The sequence below is a fragment of the Halichoeres trimaculatus genome, unplaced genomic scaffold, assembly GCF_033239565.1.
Source record: "Halichoeres trimaculatus isolate MK-OKI-2021-1 unplaced genomic scaffold, fHalTri1.1 fHalTri1_scaffold_17, whole genome shotgun sequence".
NCBI lineage: Eukaryota > Metazoa > Chordata > Actinopteri > Labriformes > Labridae > Halichoeres > Halichoeres trimaculatus.
The window spans coordinates 28,401,751-28,428,514 of record NW_027437195.1 but is presented as its reverse complement, the minus strand read 5'-3'; the positions used below and the strand labels follow the sequence as shown (position 1 = coordinate 28,428,514).

At 38.2% G+C, this 26,764-nt stretch overlaps 1 protein-coding gene across 4 annotated transcripts; it reads left to right on the top strand.

Moving 5' to 3' along the window:
- Positions 1-1,117: 1,117 nt before the first annotated feature.
- Positions 1,118-26,220, top strand: letm1 (leucine zipper-EF-hand containing transmembrane protein 1). Of its 4 annotated transcripts, none has more exons than XM_074692697.1 (15): positions 1,118-1,470; positions 8,117-8,174; positions 8,510-8,996; positions 14,773-14,916; positions 15,401-15,538; positions 15,687-15,890; positions 15,981-16,100; positions 16,177-16,308; positions 16,393-16,551; positions 16,638-16,730; positions 16,880-16,912; positions 18,757-18,891; positions 20,237-20,430; positions 21,984-22,122; positions 24,103-26,220. In XM_074692697.1, exons 1-15 carry the CDS (start codon positions 1,392-1,394, stop codon positions 24,253-24,255), a joined length of 2,268 nt encoding a protein of 755 aa, XP_074548798.1. In that variant the 5' UTR covers positions 1,118-1,391; the 3' UTR covers positions 24,256-26,220. The 4 variants fall into 4 exon arrangements, with proteins under 4 accessions (XP_074548798.1, XP_074548797.1, XP_074548800.1 ...); XM_074692696.1 differs by having other exon boundaries at positions 21,966-22,122; XM_074692699.1 differs by lacking the exon at positions 16,880-16,912.
- The last annotated feature ends 544 nt before the right edge of the window (positions 26,221-26,764 follow it).

Sequence of the window (26,764 nt, the reverse complement as noted above, 5' to 3'; positions counted from 1 at the left end):
AGTCAGCTAAGGGGCGTGAAACTTACTGAATTAATGCAACTTCCGGCAAAAGTTGTCCTTTCAAAAGAATATCTGGTGCAATACAACAGCAATAGCATCAATGAGAAAGTGGAAGAACTTTAACTGTGGAACAAATAGTTATTAGCACAGCATAAATTAATTTATTTTGTTTGATCAAAACACAAGTATCATGTAGACATACCCTACAAATATAGACCTAGTAAAATGGTGTCTAAGTGACCTTTAATGTTGATGTTTTTCTATCTAAGAATGCCTGATTTAACTGTATTTTCTTCAGTATCCTTCATACATATCAAAAAATATTTTCAACAGTTTTACTTTTTGCTAAGACTAAAAGTTTATTGTGTTGATCATTTTTGTACACACATTTCTTTTCTCCAAGAGGTTCTACATAGCTTAGTTTTACAACTAGAATATGCAACAAAGTAAAATTGAGGCCAAGCATGACAATACAGATTAAATAGAGTAAAAGCAAGAGTTACCAACACACTACTGAAATGTTTATGGCATGTGGCCTATGGGGCATGAAGTTGTGTACACAGAAATATGGTTTCTGACTTCCCAACCCTTAATCCTCAAACCTCCAAAATCCCCTGCTTGGGCTTTTTCCCTATTTTATTTTTTTATCATTGATTTTATTTTTTTGGTAGAGTTTTAAAAGTGGCTTTTGTCCTTTTTGTGTGTGTGTGTGTTCTTCTCAAGGTTAATTTTATATGCAGTTTGCTATTTTACCTTTGGTATTCTATTTTATTTTATTTCAGTACATGTTTTTTTTAATGTGCACTGAGTGGTGTATATTTTTATTTTTTAACATTTAAAGTCTATCTATATTTCTTTCCATTGAATTAAACTCAAATTAAATATCTTGTCATTTTTTGCAACTTTACCAAATAGCACCACCAGCTTTCCATCAAAAAATATACACAGAATTTTTAATATTAGATATAATATTTCACCACCATGTTGACAGTAGTCTTGTAATGAGCAATTTCCGACAACTTACAAAACTTTTCGTATTCCAACTCAAATAAGCATGCTTTTATTTTGTAACAGCACCGGAAGTAACTCCTCCCAACTTACGCAACGTCGCTTAACTAACATGAAACACCAGTTTGACGTCACTCGAGAGCTTCGGCTATCTGTCATCCGCGTAGCGAGAAAGGGCATGACATGGAGCTAAACGTTTCCCTGAGCAGTCATTAATGCGTGAATTGTTAAAAAGGAAACGATAGTTTAAGAGTTCCTTCGCACCAAGGCCGCGGTCCTATCGTCATTTTGAAGAAACGGAGGATAAGCTAAGCAGCTAGCTGGTCTGTAGACTTACTTACTGTAACTGTTAAAGGAATCCAGTTCTAACAGAAAGCCTCCTCATGGCGTTAATCCTGTTTACGAGGTCTCGGGCGCCTTTAATGAAAACATCCAGGTCCTTAAAGAACGAATTCAGAAAAGGTAAGTCTTTATTTATTCATAAATATCTCAGTTATTTCGATTAAAGGCCTATAATTAAGTCAGCCGTGTTGTCATTTTGAGGAGTCATGGCTCACTTGAGGCATGTAGCTCTGTTTTGGTTTCCAGGAAGATGGTGGATGATTCAAGGTGATTGATCACTCAGCATCCCCTTTTACACGTCTTTTACGTATTATTTTGACACAGATATCACTCAATACTCATTATTTTAGCTACATTTAATGGTTGCATTGATTGTCACCACGCTGTGAAAGCGAGTAGCTTCAAGATTTATAGATTTCTGCACAGGAGCAAAACATGATTTTGGATTCAGGTTATTTGAGGACAACACGGTGTGTTATGAGGCTGGCGAGCGCCCCCTCCTTTCACTGCAGTCTGAAAGGATGCTCGTTGTTATGGCAGACAGGATCCCATCCCCAGATCTCATTTACTGTGAGGAAAAACACAGTGCAAAATATTATCATCCTTAATATTGTGCACGATTTATGTTAGGAATTTTATCTTTGGTGTTTCAATAAGGTTGTGGTCACAGGATTAATAATGAATGCTGGCAAGGGCATTGTTGAATTTCATGCTACTATATATTTGCTTTACACATCTGCTTGCACAAACACAGAGGATTTTTTTTCCTCTGTCATTGTAAAAGCATATCACCCCATGTTTTGAGTTGATGGTTATGCAGCAAGCTTAGATCTTAAGTTATTTGTCTCCTTACACATTTTTACTGATAAGTACTATCAACAAGTGCATCAAGATCTGAGAGCAATGTCAAATGCATTAGCAAAAATTGCTGGAGAGGCAACAACAATATCTCGTCTGCGTTGTAGCCGGTGCATTAAAGCCAGGCTTATAAATAGATGAGACGGGTCATAAAGAGGGAATTTGTCTGTCTGCACTGTGTGGCTGAAACCTCGCTCTGGCTTCGGGCCCAGATTATCACACAATTTGCAGCACCTCCATGATGAAAGGTCAGTGTCTTTAATAACTCCACCTGGGACAGACTGAGCATGACATGGGAAATACCTGCAGAGCAGAGGACGGATACCCCCTTGTATTATCAGAGATGGGCTATGAGTACGTCTTCTTCTTCTGAAAGCTCTGTGTGTCAATAATGCTTTTAGCTGTAACAATCAACCAAATACGAATATGTAAAGATAATCTAAGATAAACTATCTGTTTGAGATTCGTAGTAGCAGTGACGAATGGCCTTTGTGTCCTGCTTTCCTGCTGAACATTGACCAAATCTCTGTCCTCACAAAGTAGTTGTAATCAAAGGTTGTCAGGTCAGAAGTAGTAAAGATTAAAGTGTTATCTAACAGTGTCAATAAACCACAGGAGAAGCTGTTGAAGAAAGTAGTATGAGTGGTTTGTTAAAGGACATCTGTGCTAACGTGAGGTGGCTGTGTTGGTTTGTTTACAATGTTTACTCTGCTTTTGTGGTTTGTCCAGCTGAGCAGAGTCATTTCCACTCACTTCACACTCTGCAGACGCAGAAATGTGCCAGTTTCAGTTGCAATAGATGTACTCTGTGTGACTTGTAGTGTAGTCCCATGGGAGGTGATTTAATAACATCACATTTCATGGGTTCTGTGAATGGTAGGGCTGGGACGATATGCCATTCTCCTGATTTGTTTCTCTACAAATTTGGGGTGCCAATTTAATTTAGATTGCCGTTTTTCGATATTTCTGATTTTTTGCTATTTTAGTTTGCTTTTTGAACACCAGACCAAGCGAAAAAAATAATTAATGATGGTTATAGCTAAAGACTGAGACTATATCTAGTGGCATATTTTCCCCAAAAATATTCAGGGGATCTGACATCTCAATTGTTTTTCAGCCCAGCTTATAGACAAAGACTTGATTGAAGGACTTAGATTTGGAGGAAAAAAATAAAAAAATCATTAAACGATAAATCCTGATACTATGATACAGCATTTTTTCCCCACCCCCTGTGAATGGAGAGGCTTGACACTTAAGAGTCTTTAAATCAGGGGTCGGCAGCCTGCAGCTCTTTTACTCCTTTGCAGTGGCTCCTTGTAACTTTAGAAAAAAATTAACAATATAAAGGTTTTGTATTTTTCTTACAGAGGGTATTGATGATTGAGGACAATAAAACTAAATAAAATCATGTGTTAACATTTAGTTGAACTAAATCTTCATCCCATCTGTCAATAAAGCCTGCCACCGCTCTACTTCACCTCCTTCAACATCAACAACCTGCACCTGTGGCTAACCTCAAGTTTTACACCCCTGGTAGGATAAATAAATCTACAAAAAGACAAATCTGGAAGAAAATACAGATTTTAATTCTGTGTAAATGGATTCATTTAGCTGCTAATTTAACATACATTCTTGATATGTAGCTAGATATTAACACACAGCATAAAATAATGTGTTGAGCAACATCCGCGACATGTTATCAAATCCAATTCTTCTTTCTGTTGTTCTACAATTTCATAAATTTAAAAAAAATCATGTTTAGATAAGTTTGCTACATAATTTAACTTTGTGTAGAATTTTATGCACTGTATTGTCTGTTGTAAAGACTAGAAAAGCACTCAGAGAGCGCAGACCTCCACCTAGCATATTGCGATTCTCACGCAACACTTTAGTCCGACTTTAATGTTATACCCCCTTTCAGCGGACTGTCTGCTACAATTTGGTGTTAGTTGCAGGTTTGTACGATAATTTGTTTCTTGACAGTGTTGAAAATTATGATGACCCAGTCTCAGTATCCAACCATTTATGGTGGAGTTATATACACATATGGTGAAAATGGCCTTATCTTACAATGATAAAAGTCCTGGATCCAGACAGTGATCTGGATCACCTCCAAAATGTAATCACTTCTTTCTTATCCCATTTTGAACATGTCCTGAAAATTTAGCGAAGATCAGTTGGTTAGGTTTTGAGCTATGTTGTTCAAAGACAGACAAACTCTCAAAAACATAACCTCCTCGGTGGAGGTAATAGAGTAGATTTTGTGGCTCCAATATGACATTAATTCAAGTGAGATGAGGCTAAATGGCTCCTTTGATAGTAAAGGCTGCAGACCTCTCAAACTCAGAGAGCTGGTCATATGTTGACGACACACGGGTGTTCGACCAAAATTCTGTGCTAGCACGAGCTTTGGATCTGCACAGCTCAACATGGGAACATCTGTCATGGGTATTTACCAGATGATGAACCAGTTACGTCGTCCCACTAACAGACTGGATGCCGGTACTTTTCCACTCAGATGTAAACATGCAAGCTTACATTTCAGCACCTGTTTTACGTCACACCAAGTAGATTTTATTCTTTAAAACTGCATGAATCACTTTTCGCAGCTCAAATCAAGGGTGACAGCCGTGTCTCTCCAGACTAATCACAGGGCCACTCCAGAGGTCTGACTCCAGACTTGTTTTGATGTCATGCTCAGGATGAGGAAGTGTTATTAAGCAGCACTTCCAGCGCTTTACAGCCAGACAGCTGCAGGCTGCGGGTCACACGTGAAGTGCTGCTGCAAGTAAAAAACAGGCAGGCAGAGCGTGACCATGTCATGACCTCTCCTGGCAAGACCTGATTTATTTTGAGTCAAGACCAAAACTGGGGCATCACCATAGTAAACAGAGTCTGAAATGACCTACATTTACTTCAGATTACACTGCAAAAGAGACAGTGGTGCTGAAGATGTCAACAACATTTAAGCATTACTTCAGAAAGTCAGCATTTTTGGGAACAACCTCCAAATTTAGCAGAAGTTGATTAAATCCCCCTGGAGTTTTGAGACAACATTTTTGGGTTATATCAACACTGACCTGAAAAGAACAAAACTGGAAAGTGAAAAAACTTTCTTTACTGGAGTAATTTTCTTTACTTTTTGTTGAATGTGGTTTTAAACATGACTCACACCCTCCTCAGTTTGCGCCAATTTACTGGCGACAGAGCAAGTAACAATTATATTGCTATAGAAACAAGAAGTAAACATACCTCAAACTGAGGCGTTAATGTTTTAGAGACGTTTTTGCAATTGTTAATTTTCTGCTCTGTGTAAACATTATCACCTTTCTCAAACCCTCTTTGTTGCTCATCTCTCTAAAGTGTCTGAAAGTAGAGGGGGTCACATATTTCTCTGACTGTAAAATCCTCATCAGCAACATCTTTATTTAGAACGGTATAATTTAAAGTGACCTGATTTTAGAATTAATTTTAAAGAGAGGGTATTCTGCTTTCCCCACACATCCAAATCTCAATATACAAACTGGGCACTTATGTGTTTTACAAATCCCTGAATCTTTAAACTGCTTAAATTGTTTAAAAAAGTAGCATGAGATCTTCACAAGATCCTCATGAGACTTAGGCCCTCCAGAAGGCCGGCCAACCAGAGTGAAGGGGGATTGTGGAACAAGTAGCCTTTTTTTTACAATATTGATATTGGTAAATATTGGTTATCGGCCATAACAGCAATATTGATATCGAATATCGGTATCGGACACATTTTTCATACCGATGCAGAGGGGTTCAAATATTTCTCTGACTTAATCATCCTCATAGGAAAAAATCCTGATTTAAAATGGTATTATCTAAAGTGACCTAACTTTAAAATTAAATTTAAAGAGGGGGTATTCTGCAATTCCAAATTTTAAACATGGATATAAAGTTTCAATACTGTGTTTTTATATGTAATAGAAATCCCTGAATCTCCAAACCAAAAATAGTAGCCCTCCAGAGGGCTGGCCAATCAGAGTGAAGGGGGTTTGTAGAGCGAGAAGCCTTAAAGAGACAGCAGCTAAAACAAAGTGCTACAGACAGAGGCTGGAATATGAGTTTTCTAAAACACCAGTGAGAGTAAAAAGGGGATTTTTTTGAGCTTTAAATCATGTTAAGCTACTGCAAGGTACCTCAAGGAGTGAATAAAAGATGAAAAAGCTCAGATATTGCTAAATATCTCAACACACTGCAGCTTTTCTATTAATTTGTATACTTGTGTAAAGATGAGTTTGCTATAACAGTTGAGAACCTTAATGCAGAGCTGCATTCAAAGTGCTCTCAACCCATCATTACAGTGGTATGTTTAATTGTTGTGCAACCAACCAGGATAGCAACATTATTATTATTAACCTTACGTAATAAAACTTGGACTCAAACAGGCTCGAAACTGAAACCAAAACTCCCAAACCCCTGCGTGTTGAAGCCACAAAGGAAACCCTGTAGCAGAGGGAAGCTGCCTGCACCGTCCGGGTGAATAGTTCACCGTTTTAAAATCTACTGTACTTCCAGAGTTTTCTTTCTGGACTACAGCTGCCGGCTGCTGAGCCACAAAGGTGACAGCGTTCCAGTAAACTCTGTGTCCTCCTGGCTGCTGACCAGTCACAGCCTGTCATGTTCAACCAGGCCTTACTGGATTGACTCCAGCCTGCCATGTGAGAGAAATAAGGAGGGCGTGGCTTGGCCATGTGCTCTGAGATGATAGGCTAGAAGTGTCTCACCACTCCGCCTTCCCTTTGCATGTGCGTCATCCTGATGGCGGTCTCAGAGCAGAGGGAGCCTCACCGTGGGCCCCACAGAGGGTGTGAGAATCCGGTCTTCCAGGAAGGATCTTTGTAAAGACCTCAACAGAGGAGTGATGAAGGTTCTGGGTCAGGCAGATGAAATGACCTACAAAATATACAAGTTTTAGCCTATTTAGAAAAATAAGACAAGATCATCTCTGAGATGAATGTGTAAAATGAAAACAAGAGGAAGTTTTTCTCTAAAAGTTTCTTTTTAAAAGTGAATCTTTTGTCATTTCCTGGTTTTATTACTGCCTGATTAAGAATCATCTTAATGGAAAAAGTACACAACTATTTATTTTTCTATTTTTAGACAGTAGATTACAGAAAAAAAACAATCATATAACTTTTTTTTTAATTCCTGATTTTTTTCTTTAATTGTTAAAACTTTTGTTCATTTCAGCAGGGTTTTAGTTTGCAATAGAGCCCGACTGGATTTTTGGGGCCAATGCCGATACCGATACAGGGGGCAAAAAAAAGCCGATATCCGATATAACGGCCGATATCTAATATATTGACCGATATCTGATATGTCGGCTGATATATAAAATAAATTCATTGATATACACAGAATATATACTGTATATGAACACAAATCATTATTATACCCATATGATTCAAGCCAGAGACAGAACACTATTACATTAAAACAAGGAACTTAAATTATAAAACGGTCAACATAAGAACTGTAGTGTTAACCAATGATAAATAAGAACAAGCCGTAAACACAATAATAAATAAAGAAGTCAAACTTTAAACACAGTGAGTAGAAAAAAAAGTCAAACTGGAAACACACAATGAGCCATATTATAGTCTTACATTAGATAATGGTGGACGCGTGAAATAACAGTACCATTTATCTCTGTTTATCTCTCAAAAAAGCGACTAACATGATGTTAAAACGCTGTTCAATAGTCTTACATTACATAGTGGTGGACATTCATTCTTCAACTTTACCCCGTTATTCTTCTTCTGTGTGTCTCACACTTCAGATAAGGCATAAATACCCTGCCTTAGATTGGTATCAGTAAAAGCCACATGCTCAGGGTCTTCCAGTCAAAACATAGATACTCACATTTTGTTTTTTCTTTCAGGGAAACTACAAGATGGTGCCTGTTTCAACTGCACAGCGCTCAGACTCTCCAGTCAAAAGTAAGCTATCATTAAGCTTGGAAACATCTGAAAATGAGGCTCTGCATGTCCTAGAATCTGACATTTTCAACCTTAAAGCTGGAAGGGCTACTTGTGTAACACCACCTTCACTTTTCCAGACCCTAACATCAATTAAAAGATTAAATCTGGAAAGCTTAAAGCACACCAAAACACACATTTTATTGCTGTTAAAATATTTACACACTAAGTGATAGAAACAGCACATTCTTAACCGTTTGTGCTGCTTTTGCCCAATTCTTTGATGTAATTTGTGCAACATTGATCTAATCTGCTAACTTTGTATCCTGAAGCTCTCTTTCCTCTTGCCTCCTCAGACTTGATGGACTCAGACTCAGCAGTCCAGGACAGATCTCCTCTTTCAGCTCCCCCCTCTCCTTGTCAGACTGCCTCACGGGCCAGAGCTCAGACCCACAACGCCTCTACTGCGCCTCAGTACCAGGACTCTCCCCTTCACCTTACCCTGCGATCACAACAGGTCCCCAGTGGACGATAGTGCAGCCACAGGACATCACTGGCGTTCGGTGGATACACACCTCCAGGAGAAGACTGGACGATTCGAAGGTGGAGAAGTCGCTGCGTTCGTTAAAGGATAAGAAGAAGAAGCTGGAGGAAGGGGGGCCGGTGTACAGCCCGACACTGGATGCGAGCCCCGTGAGAAGGACGCTCAGACAGAGGGTTATAGATGAAATAAAACACTATTATCACGGCTTCAGGCTGCTGTGGATTGATACCACTATTGCTGGGCGGATGCTGTGGAGGGTGCTGAACGGACATGCCCTGTCCCGCCGCGAGAGGAGACAGGTAAGACCTACAGGGATGGAGATGAAGGCATACTGAAGTGCAGAAATGACTCCATGCATACCTCTATCTGCTTCACATGGTTACCACTTCTGTTACTGATGGAATTTTCCATTAGTTCATCAAACAGGAGGTTTTCAAATGCACTTTAACATCCCACTTAGTTAAATGTTAAATCAGTTAAGCATCTCTCAGTGTCTTTAAAAGTGCAATATTGATCCAAATTGTTATTATAATATTATTCAGGGGGGCAGCAAACAAATTCAGACATCTTGCATTTTAACCAAAAAGATTTGTTACTGTCAGTCATGTGAGCTTTGCTTGTATCCTGCAATCTTGCAATCTTTATACCTTCTTCACAGCTGAGTTACAGAAAAAATCATCCTGAATGCAGTGTCTGAGCTCCCTCTGAGACATTTACTTGTGTTTAATTCAGCATTTTTTTTTTTATTGGTATAAGAAATTATTTTTTATCTCAAGTTATTATCCACATGGGCCCTCCATTCTGAATATACCACTGGCCGCTGAAACTTTTCCTACTGTAGGGTCCTAACCTCTCTGGGACAGTCATGAGTTTTTCTGGGATGCAGAATATCTTTATCATTTGATGACAAATCAAAGGGAAACACCAAGGTGTCTGGTTTTTGAATGGAGACAACTGTTCCATTACGTGGTGTTGATATTTTTTTTGAAGAAGTACCGGTACACAGTCCGGAATTCCCACTATAATAGCGGAAAGGACCGGTTTCGTATGCTCTGGTTTCTTGTTAGTTCATTTGAGGCGAGCGGGAGCTGTCTCCGGAGGTGATTGGATGATCTCGATGATTGACACCGCTATCCAGCTGTGAGAACCAATAGAATTGTGAGGTTGGAGGAAGGCCCCTCCTTCTTTTCCTCTACACCGAAGTTACTCCCGTCAGGAATGACATCGAAGTGACACAGAGACGTTGAGCGAACCGTTGACGAAACTTTTGCCCCCAGAAAACGAATTTCAGCCCAGAAAAGCAAATTGTAGTAATAAATATTGGATAAAGATGTAAAATAGAGTTTATTGGTAAACTTAGGCTGTTAATCTACTGATTCCTGTTCGTAGAGCGAAACGGCCGGCACCGAGGAAGGCACCGAGTCACAGCCGGACACAGTTCCGTGTGACACATCGGTTTAGTTCGTAAAGACTTAAAATTACCTTCTTTATTTTTTCCCCTGACATATTAACCGCAACAATTCGGTGATAAAATGTGGAAATACAGAAGTTAGGGAAAAATACAAACCGCTTTTTAGGCTATAAGTGTGTTAACACATAGCGGAAGTAACACTGCTGTTTAAAAAACTACAAGCCCCTGCAAATGGACTACAAAAAGCTCTGCCACGAGCGGATATTTTTTTATCCTTTATTTCACAAATTGTATTTTATTTATAAATTGTTCTATACAATTCTATAACGGACAACTTTAACTTGTTTAATTTTAATAAAAAATAGTAAAATAAAGTAATAAAATGAACACAATCTGCTTTCTAGAGGAAGGTACTTAAACGTCACTAAAACAGCAAAAATACTGCTTCATCCTGATGTTTTTTTTAATTTTAAACATTAGCTTTTAGTCGTTATTATTACTATCTAAAATGAATCGCAAATGCTCTTTGAATTATTGATGCATAGATGGTTTATGCACCTACCAGAGGGGAAACAAAAATTTTTGGACCTCCATGGATTAAGTGTCGAAGTATTTAGTGTGTGGATTGTAATTCTGGCACCTTTGTTTTATAAAAAAAAAATAAAACAAGAAAAAGTTGCTGGTGATGATAAACAGTGTGGTTCTCGATGTGAGGTAACTAAACCTGAGTTATCCTCCAAGGCAGTTCTCTTTCCTGTCTCACAGGTTCACCGAGCAGATAACCAGCGTGAGTTCAGAGATTAGAGATGACTTGGCAAGATTGATATCCAACAGCCCAGACATTTTGTACTGTTGTGTGTAATCCACAGCTTCTCCTGCTTAATGGGATCAATTAAAGAAACTGGCTGCACGCTGAGTTTTACACCAAGCAGATTGAGCTTCTTGAATAAAGCTCTTTAAGGAGAAGCTTTATGTGATGCCACTTTGATTAACTTTAGTGTCAGTTAGTGTTTACACTTAGCCAAAGTTTCCCATCGACGTGTCTGGAGTTGTAGTAGCTGTTACACACTGATTCTTCAGATTTCAAACAAGGAAGATATTTTTAGTTTGTTTCAGTAATATTTTGTCTTTGATTTCAAGTTTTTTTAAATATAATTTGCAGTAGACTTATTTGGGAACAGAAATGAGCAATCCTCCCTGCCCCTTGTTGTGAATCGGCCTGCTGTGAGACATCCGGACAGCCTCCAGAGAGCCTGTCTGGAGGCTGGCTGCCCGTTCAGTCATGTAACACAGGTTTGGCAAACAGCAAAGTGTCATTGCAGGGGAAGCTACGATATCCGTCCTTATTAGTACAGGAAAGTACAGAATTAGTCACCGTGATTGGCATTGTGAATGATCCAATTAATGCTCGATAAACTGGGTTACTTTTGTTGATGCCTTGGCCTCTGCTTCCCTGGGCTTTAACTCTTTTGGTGCTTCAGGTGAAGTAATTTATGAAGGGGTGTGTCTTTGACAAAATAGCACTGAAATCAAACCTAAACATCAAAAATTTAAAGGATACCTGTTTGTCTGAGCGGCTGACACACTGAAATTTTAGCGTCTTTATTTGGGATTTAAAATAAACGAAACAAGCAATTACGCACCTACAGTTCAGTTTGGGTCTAATCTGTGTGGTGTTGTCAAAACATTTAGCTTCACCCCAAGGCTACAGTTAGACTGTATTTTAAGCAGCATCAATGTGAAAAATTCAACTGTGTTTTATTTTAAATAATAATTTGGTTTATTGTTTTTTTTCACTTTTCAAAAAGAAATTGCTGATTATTTTTACTTTAAATGATTTATCTTTTATTCTCTAATCTGCCTGCCTCTGAGAGAAAAATTGAAAATTCGACAATCAAAGTTAGAAATCTGAGAAAAAAAGAGTAGGAATTATATGATTTAAGTTGAAATAGTGAAAAGAAATCTAAAACGCATGTGATAACAGTAAGAATACTGAGGGAAAAAGTAAGATTTCTGTGATTAAAAATGCAATTCTGAAGGAATAAGTCAGAATTGTGTGATTTAAGTCAGAATAATAAGAGAAATATTCAGAATCTTGTGTTTTAAGTGGGAAACGTGAGATTAAAAAGTAGTTTTCTGTGATTAAAGTAAGATTTCCTAGGGCAAAAAGTCAGAATCTTGTGATAAAACTACGTCTTCTGAATTCCTCCAGCTGTGATTCTGCTCCTGCAGAGTCGCAGCCTCACAAAGCCCTCCAGTCGAGCTCGTAGCTGCTGGTCAGCGCTGATGAAGACCAGTTTCCCTCCTCCGTTAAACCCAAACTAGAAACCCATCTGCACCTTTTCAAATGCAGCTGACTCCCTCTGAGCACCATCTACCCTCCATTCATCCAACCTGGACTGGTTTTTGCCTCTTTAATCTCCTCCTTTCAAATTCATTTACACTACTCAGGCCTCTATTTAAGGCTGCATTAATCTGCTCCCCTCTTTTGATGTGGGACTCTGGGAGATGATATACATGTCAATGGGCCTGTGGACAAAGGCCGTTTCACCCAGCCTGGCCTAAATCCCTCACCCTACTTTTCTGCTGACATGCAGGTGGAGAAGGCAGAGAAAGGAGGACTCGTGTTTTGGCCTCCTCTCCTCAGGGGCTGTTTCTGACGATAGCTGCTTGGGATTGTGTCCCAGGATGGTCAGTAAGCCTCAGTGGGACAGCTGTACAATAAAGTAGCCCACTGTTGGCCTGGTTCTTCTAATCTCTGAGGATTGTTCAGGTCTGTGCTGAACAAATGTGCTTCCTGTTGGCTGAAGAGGACAGCTTCTGAGCCTTGTGAGGCAGAACATTCACCGTTCACTCCTCACCTCAGTGTAAAATAATGCTCCCGTGAATTAGGAGGTTTCTGTTGCTGTGGAGATGTATGGGCCGGGGTTAAAAGTGCTGACTGCTGGAACTGTCATTAGAGGGATTGAGCAGGGCGATTGTACAGAGGGACAAAGGACGAGGTCAACATTTTCACACTGGGAGCTTTTCTTCTCACTGCTGCTCTCTGCTGGAGGAATGGAGGAACTGCAGTCTGCTGGATATGAAGAAGACACCTCATGATCTGTGTTCAGTTTATTTACCTGTGGAAAGCTGTTTGAGCATGAAGTTAATATCAGTGATATCAACCATAGATCAGCTCTATTAGTACTCAGTTTTGTTTCACTAGTGCACATGTAGACCATACTAGTAAAGCAGAAAATGTCACTTCTACTAATAGACAAAAAAATTTTCACTAGTGGTACTAGTTAGCCTTATGTGCTAATGATGTGGTGGGAAAAACAATTCAGGCTTCCTATTGACTTCTGAAAATATATCAACCAATCAGGGTGCTGTTTTTGTTTATAATCCCTCCTACTTCATATGCATGAGGCCTACTGGTACTAGTAGTGAGTCTTTTGGCTTTACTAGTAGAACCACTGGACTAAAAAGAGTCTACTAGTGCTAATAATTATACATTTTAAATTAACAAGTGGTAGGTACTAGTAAACCAAATTTTGTTTTTTTAACTAGTGAAGATTTTTGGCACACTGGTGCAAGTAGAGCAAAGTCATCTACTAGTAGACAATTTTGTCTTACTAGTTGTTCTAGTGCAGCTTTGAGTTTTTAATAGTAACATCTTCAAAGTCTACTTATACTACTAGTAACACAAAACTGTCCACTAGTAGACAACTCTACTTTACTAGTAAGGTCTACTCGCAAACTAGTGCGCTAAAACCTTTCCTAGTTAAACAAAATTTTGGTTTACTAGTACCACTAGTAAACTTATAATGTCTTGTTTTTTACCACCCTCTTATCAGCATTTAAGGCTTACGTGTAGTACAAGTGGACATTTTTTAGTCTACTAGTAGTTTTAGTTGACTCAACACTAGGGATACACCGAATATACGGTAACCAAATATATCCAGCCGAATATTGAAAAAAAAGCCACATTTGGTCTTCAGTGAAGTGTTTAAAAAAAAAACTATCTAGATGAAGTTCAACTGCAAAGACTTTTAACATTACTGCTTAAATTTACCGTTTAAAAGCCAAATACCCTCAACAGCATCAGCTAAAGGGAAAGCATCTTCTCTCAGCACGCCCACGCTATCTGTGACGTCTTTGAGGATGAAAAAGTTCTCTCAGGGCAAGGGCTGAACTATGGTTGATATCACTGATATCAATTTTATGCTCAAACAGCTTTCCTTATTTAACTGGGAGAAAGGCTCAAAGTGGGGAAAAATCAAGGTGGTTTCATGACAGCAGGCCAGCCAACAAGCACCAGGGAAATAAATTAGCGCTTAATTAAACCATGAAACAAGACAGAAGACAAACAAAGGTTGAGAAATTCTTTACAGTGAAAATATTTTGGAGCCTGAAATTTTGTAAATCTCACACATGAACGTACATACCTGTACATTTCTCAAATATTGAACATCAGAAATGTATGTAAGCATGCTTAACAGGGAGGTAGAGGTGTGTGCAACAAACTATTCAGAGATAAAGATGTGCCATTACAAGAAGAACCAGTTGCACATTTACATCACAAATCATGTGCACTTTCATTTATTCTCCAAAATCCACAAGTTAAAAAAAAACTTAATTGGACTTGAGTTAATTCCAGTTTTTCCAAACTTTCTCCACAGTTCCTCCGAACGTGTGCAGACGTCTTCAGACTCCTGCCCTTCCTCGTGTTCATCATCGTCCCCTTCATGGAGTTCCTGCTTCCTGTGGCTCTCAAACTTTTCCCCAACATGCTGCCGTCCACGTTCGAGACACAGTCCAAGAAGGTAAGAGAAAGAAAATGCTGCATTATGTCATTTTATTTTCAAATTACCTCTGATTTTAAATACATGGCACAAATTTCATCACCTAAACTTCCGTTTGGGTCGAAACTCTGTGGTGTTATTCAAAACATTTTTCTTAGCCTTTGTCTAATTTGCCTGCTTTAAACTTAAAGTTAGTGTTTTGTTAGTCCTTCATTGACATCAACTTTCACTGAGGATGTTGATAAGATGATCAGGCTGTCCTTATAAGAGTTAAACCCACTTTAAGTCTGATCTACAGATCAACAAGATCTGCTACTGGCTGTTTCATGGTGTTTACAACATGGAAACACTTTTTTCATTCATTTTTTTAAATTAAAACGCGCAACTTATCAACAAAAATCACAAAAGAGGACATTTTTGACCAGAAATTTTAAAAATTGTTGCTTATTCTTCTTGTTATGATGCATAATTTCTTGCTCAATGAATATTTGACTCACCGTTTCAGGAGGAAAGGTTGAAAACGGAGCTGAGAGTCAAACTGGAGATGGCCAAGTTCTTGCAGGACACCATCGAGGAGATCGCTCTGAGGAACAAAGCTGCTCAGGGAAACGTGACGGAGGAGTTCTCCACCTTTTTTCAGAAGGTTGGTGATGCTTGCTTTCAGACAGAGAGGCTCATTACTGCTCTCAGGTGGCGGAAAGGCAGAACTGTATCTAATTTACAAAATATTGAACATTAGGCAGAAAAACGCCTATTTAAGTTCGTAGCTCATAACTTCTTCATCCGTCCAGATCCGGGACTCTGGTGAGCGCCCCAGCAACGAGCAGATCATCAAATTCTCCAAACTGTTCGAGGATGAGCTGACACTTGACAACCTGACTCGGCCTCAGCTGGTGGCTCTCTGCCGGCTGCTGGAGCTCCAGTCCATCGGGACCAACAACTTCCTGCGTTTCCAGCTCATCATGAAGCTGAGGGCCATCCGAGCTGATGACAAGGTCTGTGGTGTTCGATCAGGGTTAAATTACTTGAAGCCATCCAGAGGTGATAAATGAAGACAGCTGATCATGTGTGTTTACTCTGAACAGCTGATTGCAGAGGAAGGCGTGGCAAGCCTGAACGTAAACGAGGTGCAGGCGGCGTGTCGTGTCCGTGGGATGAGATCTCTGGGAGTGACTGAAGAACGTCTGAGGGAGCAGCTCGGCCAGGTAACAACCGAATCAAGAAACAGGATTAAAAAAGGAGTTTGAAGGGGTCTAACCTGTGTATGTTTGGTTCCTGTAGTGGCTGGAGCTGCATCTGAACCAGCAGATCCCTACGTCGCTGCTGCTGCTCTCCAGAGCCATGTTCTTACCCGACACGCTCTCCCCTGCTGACCAGCTGAAGACGACTCTGCAGACGCTCCCTGAGATAGTGGTACGTTCAGAGCCTGGAGCTCCATCGATCAGTTATTACTGCTTTAAACGAGCATATATCTGAGTCCTCTGCTCCTCTCTTCAGACAAAGGAAGCTCAGATGATGGCGGCAGAGATGGAGCTCTCTCAGGTTGATAATAAAACGAAACTAGAGAACACACTGCAGGAGGAGGAGGCCATACGCCAGGACAACAAAGACAGGGAGATGGAGAGGTTGGCGGATGCTGCAGAGAAAGCTGCTAGGGTAAGGAATGATTTCACTGAATGGGCCTTTTTCATTTGCCTTCCTCATTTTTTGAGCTTCAGTAGCTGGATGTCTGTCTCGTGCAGGGGGGAGAGATGGAAGTTGAAGCAGGGAGGATGAAGCGTGACATTTCCTCTGAGATACTGAAGGATACAGCTCCAGTTATCGAGGGAATAAAGGTAAAGTCCAGAAATTAACAATCTTTCCTCTTTTTTGGAGTTAAAGTTTTACTAATACTTATAAAACTTTAATTAAACTGATGCTAACTCTGATTGTGCATAATGTGCTGCCTTCTCATGCCGTCACTTCTGCGTCTTCTGTACCACAGTTTGAACAGTGGCGGTCGTTCCTCCGCTTCCAGGTTAGGTTTAAAGATGTCTCCTCCCAAATGACCCTCACGTCCTCACCAGTTCACTCCTGCACCCACAGCCTCTCCTCTTTCTCTGAGGGTTAAACAGTTCATGCATAGGATTCTGGCTTTTATTTAAATCAGATTTTCTTGGATGTCGTGTGATAATGATTTATTGTTATCTCCATGTGACAAACACAGTTTTCTTGTGATAACAAATGAAAAACAAAGATTAATTTAATGAAATAATGATAGGGTCTGCAGGGTTTTCATTACTTGTTTGTAAACACAACATTCAAACTGGGCTCCTCCTCTTTGGGCTCAGTGCCAGCTGCAGCACACACCAACAGCTTTTGACCGTGACTACGTGAACATACTCACTAGCTCAGCAAACACCTGTAGCATTGTGTTTCTAAGTGGGAGAGACTCAAGAGCTGTGCATCTGACTTAGCATGTTAGCACAAGCTTATTACAAGTATTTGACACATACCTAATTAGCAGAAAGCTAACTCAGATTGCTCTCCGTCCTGTGCTGCACCCTCGTTTGAGAAAAAGCTTCACCTGTTTGGTGTTTTGTTTCAATTTAGTTGTGTTTTTCTTTCTCAGTGCTACGTCAGCTAACTTAGCTGCTCTGATTAGCTTCTTCCACTTGGTAATTGACACACAAATTCACTTGCGCACTGTAATCGGCTAATATACCCTGCCCCTCTCTGCCCAGAAAACATCCTGACAATACCAAAACCTCAACGTTCAGTTAGATGAGGGGGTTGAGGCAGATACAGACACTGACACGAATGTATAGAGGCCTGTAATAAACGTTAAATTATGTTTCACATGACTTTTTAAAGTAAGAACTAGCATACATTTATGTTACCTTAGCTTAGCTGAAGCAGTTGGATAGATAGGAGTTTGTTAGCCTCCTATTTGCTAGCCTTCAGCCTCTGAACAAACCCAGTCAAACAAACAAACTAATGTAAAGTGAGACTTACTGATAGGCTATGGCAGCTCTTGTAGGTTGAAATCAAAAACACAATATTATTTGATTCGTTATCACAAGAAAATGATCTTTGTTATATCGAGAAAACAAGATAATAAGCCGTTATCACGAGACAACAGCGTATAGAAAAAAGAGAAATCCATGGCCGTTTTTGTCTTCTTGGGGAGTTTTTCTTGATTAAAAGCACTTGAATCAAATATTTTCTGATTTTAAACTTTAAATACAGGCATTAAATATATGCCTATATATATAGTGTCTGTGTTATTTGACACCTGTCTGCTGCACAATGCCAGAATCAAAGTGCAGATCCTGTTTGACCCTCGTCTTTATGAACTTCTCCTCCTCTTCCCCTCGTGGATCCTTCCAGCTTGTGTCACTGACCGAGACGAACCCTCCCGTCTTTATCTAACGGTCTTTGTACTTCCACAGAGTCCTCCTCCTCCTCTTCATGTGGTTACATTCGGGGGTTATGGAAGTCTCCCAGTGTCCTCTAGATCCTCCCGTTATTTATCCACCCTGTGTTTGGGTTGTGTCTTATGTGGGTTTATATGAAATGCACATGTGGTATCTGTTAAATGAGGGGTGTTTTGACCTACTTCTGCAGCCTGTTGTAGCTAACATTCATACAAAAGCAAAAAACATCATCTTAAGCTGTTATTTTGTATCTTTATGTGTATGTTATCACTGTTATCTTTTAATTCTCTTGTTTAGTTTATTTCCATCACACAATGGATGCTTTGTTGTATAACTTGTATTTGCATGAACATTTCGAAGCTATCTGGCTCTTTCACTTGGGGATTGAAATATTTCTAGCTTATTGAATGCAGGCGATGACATTGTGGAGCCGTTTGTGTTTCAGGGTGAGGAAATCACCAAAGAAGAGATCGATCTGTTGAGTGACGCGTGCACGAAGCTGAAGGAGCAGAAGAAGTTATTGACTCTGGAGAAGGAGGAGCTGGAGGAGCTGAAGGATGACGTCCAGGAATACAATGAGGTGAGACTTGAAATTATTTCAGGAAACAAGAGTTAAAATAAAACTTTAGGCAGCTAATAAACAGTGCAAGACATGTTTTTAACTAAACTCCCCCAGATGTTTTTTATCAGTTAAATGAATTACTAACTGTGAATCTGTTCAGTGTAAAATGCAGGGATTTGCTCTTTCTGCAGCAGGCTGGAACCTTCTGTCAACAGAAGTTTAAGATGCAAAAGCAAGCAGAATATATGTAAAATGTAAGATCAGACTTTGACTGACTTTATTTGTGAATTCTCAAGATAAACCCTCCACATATTGGTTTTTATTTATTTTTTTTGTTTGATCAAGAAAAGGTGCGCTAGCTGGTTTTGTGGCTCATGTTAAAGTGAATAAATTACATATAAAGGGAAAAAAATAACTCTGGGAGAGCATTATGGATAAAGTCATTCAGACTGGATAGGAGATAAATATGAAAAAACAAATAATAAATGAACAAATTAATTACGTAATTAATTAATTAATTATAAAATTACAAATACCTCTTAAGTAAAAAATAAAAATAATGATGATAAAAATAATATAATTAAATAAAAATTGACAGTAACCTTCAAAGTAAAAAAATAAAATTTATAATAATAATAAATAAATGAAATAAATAATTAAAAAACTGACAAGTACCTCTAAAGTAAAAATAAATGAATAAATAAAATAAAATAAAATAAAAAAAACAAATGGACAAATACTTCTAAAGTAAAAAAAAGATAATAAAAATAATCAAAATAAATAATAAAAAACTGAGAAGTACTTCTAAAGTAAAAGAAATAGTAATAAAAAAAATTAGCAATTCCCTTAAGTTAAAAAAAATAAAAATAAAATACAAAAAAAAGAACAAAATTAAAGTACCTCTTAAAAGAGCAAGGAAGTCTGATGGATAATGAAAGCTATGTGTAGTATTAAAAAATACTCAGGAGAATGTATTAATTTTTCAAAGTTTGACCACAGCCCATCTGGAATGACTGGGGAGACAGAATTTTTGACTTATACTGCAGCCAGCCACCAGGGGGAGTAGTTTTTGTGGAGACCTCAGAGTCAAGCAAGATTACGTATATTTCTTAAACAGTCTTCGGTAGAAACTCTTAATCATCTGTTACACAGGCCACCTGGATTGTTTTGTTGTTATTTTGTCTTTAAAAGAATCCATAATCATATCCTGAAAGCTCATCTTCTCTTCTCTCAGGGACCGTTTGTTTTTTTTTGCTTGCCCTGGTGCTTCTCTTGGGTTTAAAAGCTCTAAGTGGGTATGATTTCTCTGCATGTTCAAAACGTAATATTTGATTTAAACGGTGTGTTCATCTATGTGGTGTAGGACCTGGAGGAGATAAAGAAGGAGCTCTCAAAGACTGGCCAGGAGAAGGCGCTAGAGGAGTCAAAGGCGAGCCAGCGTCTCTCCAAGAGAGTGAACCGAATGATCGGTCGCATCGACAAGATCATCCTGGAGCTGGAGAAGGACAAGGTCATCCTGGACGGACAGATGGACAGTGGCTCGACTCCTCCTGTGGGGTAAGAGTTAGACGTGTCGTAAATATAGAGTTTCTGTTGGAGTCCGTAGAGTGTCTTCAGAGTAGCAGCTTTTTGTGTCTAAACTGCAAAAAAAAATAAATAAATAAAATCAAGTTTTTTTGTCTTATTTTAAGTAAAAATGTTTTATTAGACTCAACATGAGCCACATTTAACTGATCAGTCCAGAAAAATGTCTGATTTCAAGTTGTTTATTGCTTGTAACAAGCTAAAAATGATGACTTAATAGGAGTAACTTTTCTCTTGTTTCACTGGCATTTTTTTTTACTTATTACAAGCAATTCAGATCGGATCAGTCAGATCTTTAAATAACTTGAAATAAGACATTTTTCTGGACTGTTCTGGTAAATGTGGCTCATATTAAGTCTTAAAAGACATTTTCTACTGAAAATAAGACAAAAACACTTGATAAGGCTTCATATTTTGCAGAGGGGAGCTTAAATTTGGGTGTTTTGTGGAGCTTAGTTAAGCAAAAATGGATGCAGAGAGAAAACAGCACGACCCAGAATCTTCAAATTTGAAATGTAAGATCAACCACGTCTGTAATTTTTAACTAAATCTGGAAAAAAACACCGAATTTTATTTAAAAAAATACTGTTAAAGTGAAATCTGCGCTGGCTTTTGTGGCTTTGCTCCATTTGGCCGGCTGTGTGTTTGTTTGTGATTTAAAGACATCAAGCTTTAGAAAGCGAATGATGCAAAGGCAGCTGAAAAGTCAACTTTCTGTCATTTTTCTTTGACTCATTACATGCCACTTTTTATTTAAATGAAAATGTTTTAAGTGTCTTAAGTTTTGGCACCATCCTCATCATTTCTCATCTTCATCAACATCGTAAAATGGTGGTGGAGATAAATCAAGGAACAAATGGTTTCCCAGAGTAAAACGATAAATTCTGTGAGCTGGTTTAAAATCTTGAAACCAAATTCTAATTCATTCCAAATTTTCCAGATTATTCTTTACTAAACATAGCGATGCCTCCAGGTAAGTTCACCTGTGGAAAACCGCCATTTGCTTACTTGCCAAACACTGACATTGCATCATGGTCGTCAGCTTCTGAATTTAAGGATGCACAGATCCGAGTAAAAAGTGAGATCAGTGCATCCCGAAGTGAAATTGTGCTGCAAACGATCAACAAGCTTCCATGCCTGCTGTCCACATCAAAGTGCTGCACTGTGGTTGTCGTGCTCCTGGTGTGTTAAACCCTGGTGCTTTTTTATAATCCATATCAGATGAATCTAACCCAGGCTACGAGACCACACCTGTTTACCAGGTATTAACAAGGCTAAACAACTAGAAATCTGAAGCATCCCTATGTGAGCGTTAAAATTGGTGTTCAATCAGCGTTAAAACCCTCCATCTTTAATCTGATGTAACATTTCCAGCATGAATTAACCGAGTAGTGAGTAGAGATGAAACTGTTTGATTGGTGTGATCTGGGAACCCTGACTGCAGCATGCCAAACCTCTCCACCGCATTTTACGTGCGGTCAAACCTTGTAACCGTTTCCTGTATGCAGTCTGTTCTACACCTTCAGGGAGAACCTCATCAGCATCGACGAGCTGATCAGCGTCATGAGGCAGATCCAGAACATTCCAGAGCACAAGCTGCAGAGCATCGCCGACGCCCTCGACGACAACAAGGACGGCAAGATCGACATCGACGACGTCATCAAGGTGCGTCACTAACACTGGCGATTTTTTTACCGTAGCATAAACCGATGATGATACAATATAAATATCATCACTGGATGTCAAAGTTAGAGGCTCCATACTTATTGGGTAACATTTCAAGCAATAACTAACAAAGTAGAGATAGACCGATACAGTTTTTTCAGGGCCGATATCCATACCGATTATCAGTAGTCAAGGAGCACGATGACCGATATTTGAGGCCGATTTTCATTTGCAGTAAAAGTGAAAATATTGGCGTCAAAATTTGGGATAATACAAATATTAAACAGCTCCCAGGCTCAGCAGTTGTCTTATAAAGTTAAATAAAAACTCAAAAAAATAAATAGCTTCTTAAATTTGTATCCAGTAAGTTGCCAATCAGATGGTACAGTGGGTTGGAAAACACTACAGACAGAGAGGGACGGCTGTGTTGGAGCCAAAATTACACAGTTGGAAATTTGATTCCTTATCAGCTGCCAGATAAAAAAAAAAAAGCAGATGTTGACATGCCTCAAAATAATGATATCAGAGCCGATAATCGGCATAAACTAACATAAAGAGAATAAGAATGAGAAGAAAGAATCACAAGAAGCTGGGGCATTTTTTTCTTTAAGATCAGACAGTTCTATTATTTCTTCTTCTGACCTTTTACTCCAAAATTTACGATAAAACAGAGAACACTGAATTCTTTAGGATTGAATCCAAAACATTGACATAAATCTCAGAATTCCTCCTGAGGTTGGAGTTGGTAGATGAGCACTGGTAGGACATAACCAGGATTCACTGAGTTAACAAAGTTTGATTGTTGTCACCTTTCAAACTACGAATAAATACCTTACCTTGTCGCTTTGCATCCTGGGAAATGTAGTCTTAAACAAAGAAAAGTAGAGTTTAAAAGAGGATCTGATCTCCAGAACAAGGGTACACCTCAGCAAGAGCCAAGTCTTTGTGACAGGGGTGCAAGTGCTCATGGGAAATGGAGTCTTTAACCCAAAAAAACACTCACTTTTCTGGATAGCCTTCTCAGGGCCTTTTAAGACTAGGAATTTTATTGATACCAAATGCCCTTATTGGTTTTGCTTATCGATCTGATTCTTTATTGATTTATTGATTCCGCTTGTTAATATTTCTGTAAAAAAGTAGATTTGCAGGTTTTCAGCATCAACATTGAACAGTTTATAAGTAAATAAATCTGTAATTGGTCACTGGAACTGGATATCTCTAGGCGTAAATATACAGAAATAATTGAACATTGCACGTCATGTGATGTTTGTCATATATTATTGACTCAAGGAGGCCACCTGGTGTCTTGAAGTGGTTACAGCATTATTTTAAGTTGTTTGGGACCTTGCTGTAGTTACAAAGCTAGCCATGTAAATTTTCTTTCATTTGACAATTGGCGTTTTCAGTGTTGTTTACAAAGAGTAACTATGATATATTTCTGTGATGAAAGTTGAAATTATTTTCTGAAGCTGAAGTTATATTGATATATGCTTACCGCTAGCATATCAATGCAATTTCCCATATACATTAGCATCAAGCTAATGCTGTTTTGTTTATATTGTTTTTGGTGATAAGGAGGTTTTTATCAGGTTGAATGTAGTTCAGGTCTTCAGTAAAACAAGCTGAAAATCCTGAATTAGAGTTTTCTTTGGAAACGTTAGCTAACTGCTAAGCTAAGATAGCTGAGGGAAAGTCAACGTAAGGTCTGGTGTAATGTTAAGACTCAATAAGGGAATCGTTAAGCATAAAGGCTAACAATATCGATGAATGGAAACAATTCTTATTGATTTTCAACAGGAACTGGTTTTCGATCCCCATTCCTATTTAAGACAGAATTCGGAGAAAAATGTCACCTTTTCTTTTTTTATAGGCCAACCTCGGAAAAAAAAGTCATTGGAGAGATGAACAGAGGTGGATTAAAAACCATGATAACTCTTTTTGTTCCCTGCAATGAATAACCGTCGTCTCTCTTCGTCCCAGGTCGTTGAACTGATCGACAAGGAGGACATCGACATCTCCACCACGCAGGTGGCGGACATCATGGTGATGCTGCAGAAGGAGGAGAAGCTGGTGGAGAAAGGAAAGGCCAAGGAGAAAGCAGAAAAGGAGCAGGCCGCCACACTCAACAGCTAACTCCTTTTCCACAGAGACACAAAGCACTTCTAAAGACCACCGAGAAGAACGAGGCGGGTACCTGGATACACAAAACTCAGACACCTGGTCCACCTGGACGAGTGGAGGGAGTCCTGAGGTATCGCTGTCTTCTCGACACGTTATTTCACTCTAAATTAGCACCTAAACAACTGTTTCAAAAAGAAACCTTTAAAGCGCACAACGTAAAGAATATTTAATCCCTAATTATGTTAAACTCTCCTGGACTAATCATGTATTATATGTTGATATTTGGATTTGTGTAATTTTACTGAATAATTTATTAACACAGGGAACAGAACGACGTGAAACTGTCTTAGTTCTCTGAGCGTCAGACATGGCAAAGGAGAAAAGCGATCATGTTTGGAGAAAATAACGAGGAGATTATTGTTAAAAAGTTTGAGGTGAACCGTCTTGCCTTTCCTTTCCATTCATGTCATCATCTCAGAGGAATGAGGGATCATTTCTGGACTTTGCACAGTTATTAAAAAAATCATGTCATCATTATTTTTCTTTCCTCCTTGGTTTTGTTTTCCCATCCTAAACTCAGAGTGTAAAGTTATTTTTGTATGAATTGTTGGTGGACAGGGTAGCTCGTCGCTGGATTTAGAGTTTAAACGGTGGCTGCAACCAAATATGTAACGAAACAGTGGATGAAATAATGTGCATTAGTTCAAAACGTTGAGTTAAAAGCTTTATATTCATTATTAAATCATAGCTTTACTGTCATCATATCAAGTTTAACCAAAGTTAACAGAGAGTTGGTGTTGAGATGTTTGATAAAAGTTAGCAACATTTACAACAATGTTAATCTGATTTTACTGTAATCTCTTTACATTTAAATTATAATCTTTTGTCTCAGCTAAGTTCAGCTTTTCGTTTTGTTTCTGTAACTGTGGCACATTGTAAAACAGACTCTGTATAATCTAAAAAAAAAAAAGCCTGATATGAGATTTTCAAGATGAGACAGATTCAGTTTTTCCATCGATCGTTTGTTTGCCTGTGATCATGTTAAATCAGCTGTTTTAAAAACAAAGTCCTGCTGTTTCTGGAGGCAGTGAGGATCCTCTGAGCGTGGGGGGAAGCAGCAGCTGCGTCTGTTTCAGGGAGGAGGTGTGAAAGGTGTGAAAGCAGCGTCTGGTGAATGTTTGATGGTTTCATTTGTCCTCTTGATGAAAAGTGTCCTTCTCTTGACTCAGATCCTCTGGCTCACAAACTGTTGTATATTTATTTTTGAGTGTTTTATAAAGACGGTAGATCTTCCTCTTGATGTCGTTTAGTTTCTGGCTGCGAATCAGTCGTATATCAGGGCGCTGGTGCTGGTTTGTTGAATTTGCACTGATGGATGTGTGTGAGGACGAAGTTGAAAGTGTCGTCCAAGTGTTCACACTGCAAGCAGCTTGGCTTTCATCATTTTTTTTTTTTTACTTCAACAGCTGTTGAAAAATTTAAATCTCCAAACATCCTCCTGATTGCCAAACACGTTTCGTCCTCTGTGGTCAAATTAACCTTGCCTGGTTTCACTTTTATTTCAAGCATACAACATAAATCTCTAGTTTCACTTCAGTCAAACCCATTGCCATAATTTTTTACCTTCTTCTTCAATATTTAAGACCAAAAGACCTCGTTTTCAGAACAGTATACTCAGTTTCTTGCGTTGTCCTGGGGTCAGAATGACCTCAGGACAACATCAGGGTTAAATAACAAAGTTTGGATGCTGTTTATTAGCTCATAAAACAAAAAGTCTTTGTGGAGCTTTACAATTAAACAAAGTAAGGTATTCTCTAAATATAACAGCTGGGGCTGTTTATTAGCTGATTTCAGATCCTCTAAGCTTCCTCTGGGTTTTGCAACAGAAAAGATTCAATTTAGATGGCTCTTTATGATCTACGAGAAAAATAAAACGTTATTGGGATCATATCATGGAAGAAAAAAGTTGATTTCCAGACTAAGGTCAAAAAAAAAAAAAAAAAAAAATATATATATATATATATATATATATATATATATATATATATATATATATATATATATATATATATATATTCAATTTTAGTTATTTTTGTTTTTCATTTTTTATTTTTCAAATAAATATAAAAAGAAAATTAAAATAAAGTGTTATATATATATATATATATATATATATATAACACTTTATTTTAATTTTCTTTTTAAAAAAAAAAAAAATATATATATATATATATATATATATATATATATATATATATATATATATATATATATATATATATATATAAATATATATATATATATATATATATATATATATATATATATATATATATATATATATATATATATATATATATATATTTTACAATTAAAGAAAACAAAAAAAATTATACCACTCAAAAAATGACAAAAGGTCATCTATTTGTCCTTATGTCACAATGGTGAAAAATACAGTTAGTTACACAACAGTGGCTCACTAGGCCCATAATGTTATTCATAGACTTCATTTTTCTTAGTT

What these genes read in the sequence shown, in the direction of transcription:
- letm1 (XM_074692696.1), top strand. Translation starts at nt 1,392, where the DNA reads ATGGCGTTAATCCTGTTTACGAGGTCTCGGGCGCCTTTAATGAAAACA. An exon ending in CCCGCCGCGAGAGGAGACAG is followed by an intron (nt 8,997 to 14,772) that starts GTAAGACCTACA and finishes CTTTCTCCACAG; the next exon opens with TTCCTCCGAACGTGTGCAGA. An exon ending in ACATCGACGACGTCATCAAG is followed by an intron (nt 22,123 to 24,102) that starts GTGCGTCACTAA and finishes TCTTCGTCCCAG; the next exon opens with GTCGTTGAACTGATCGACAA.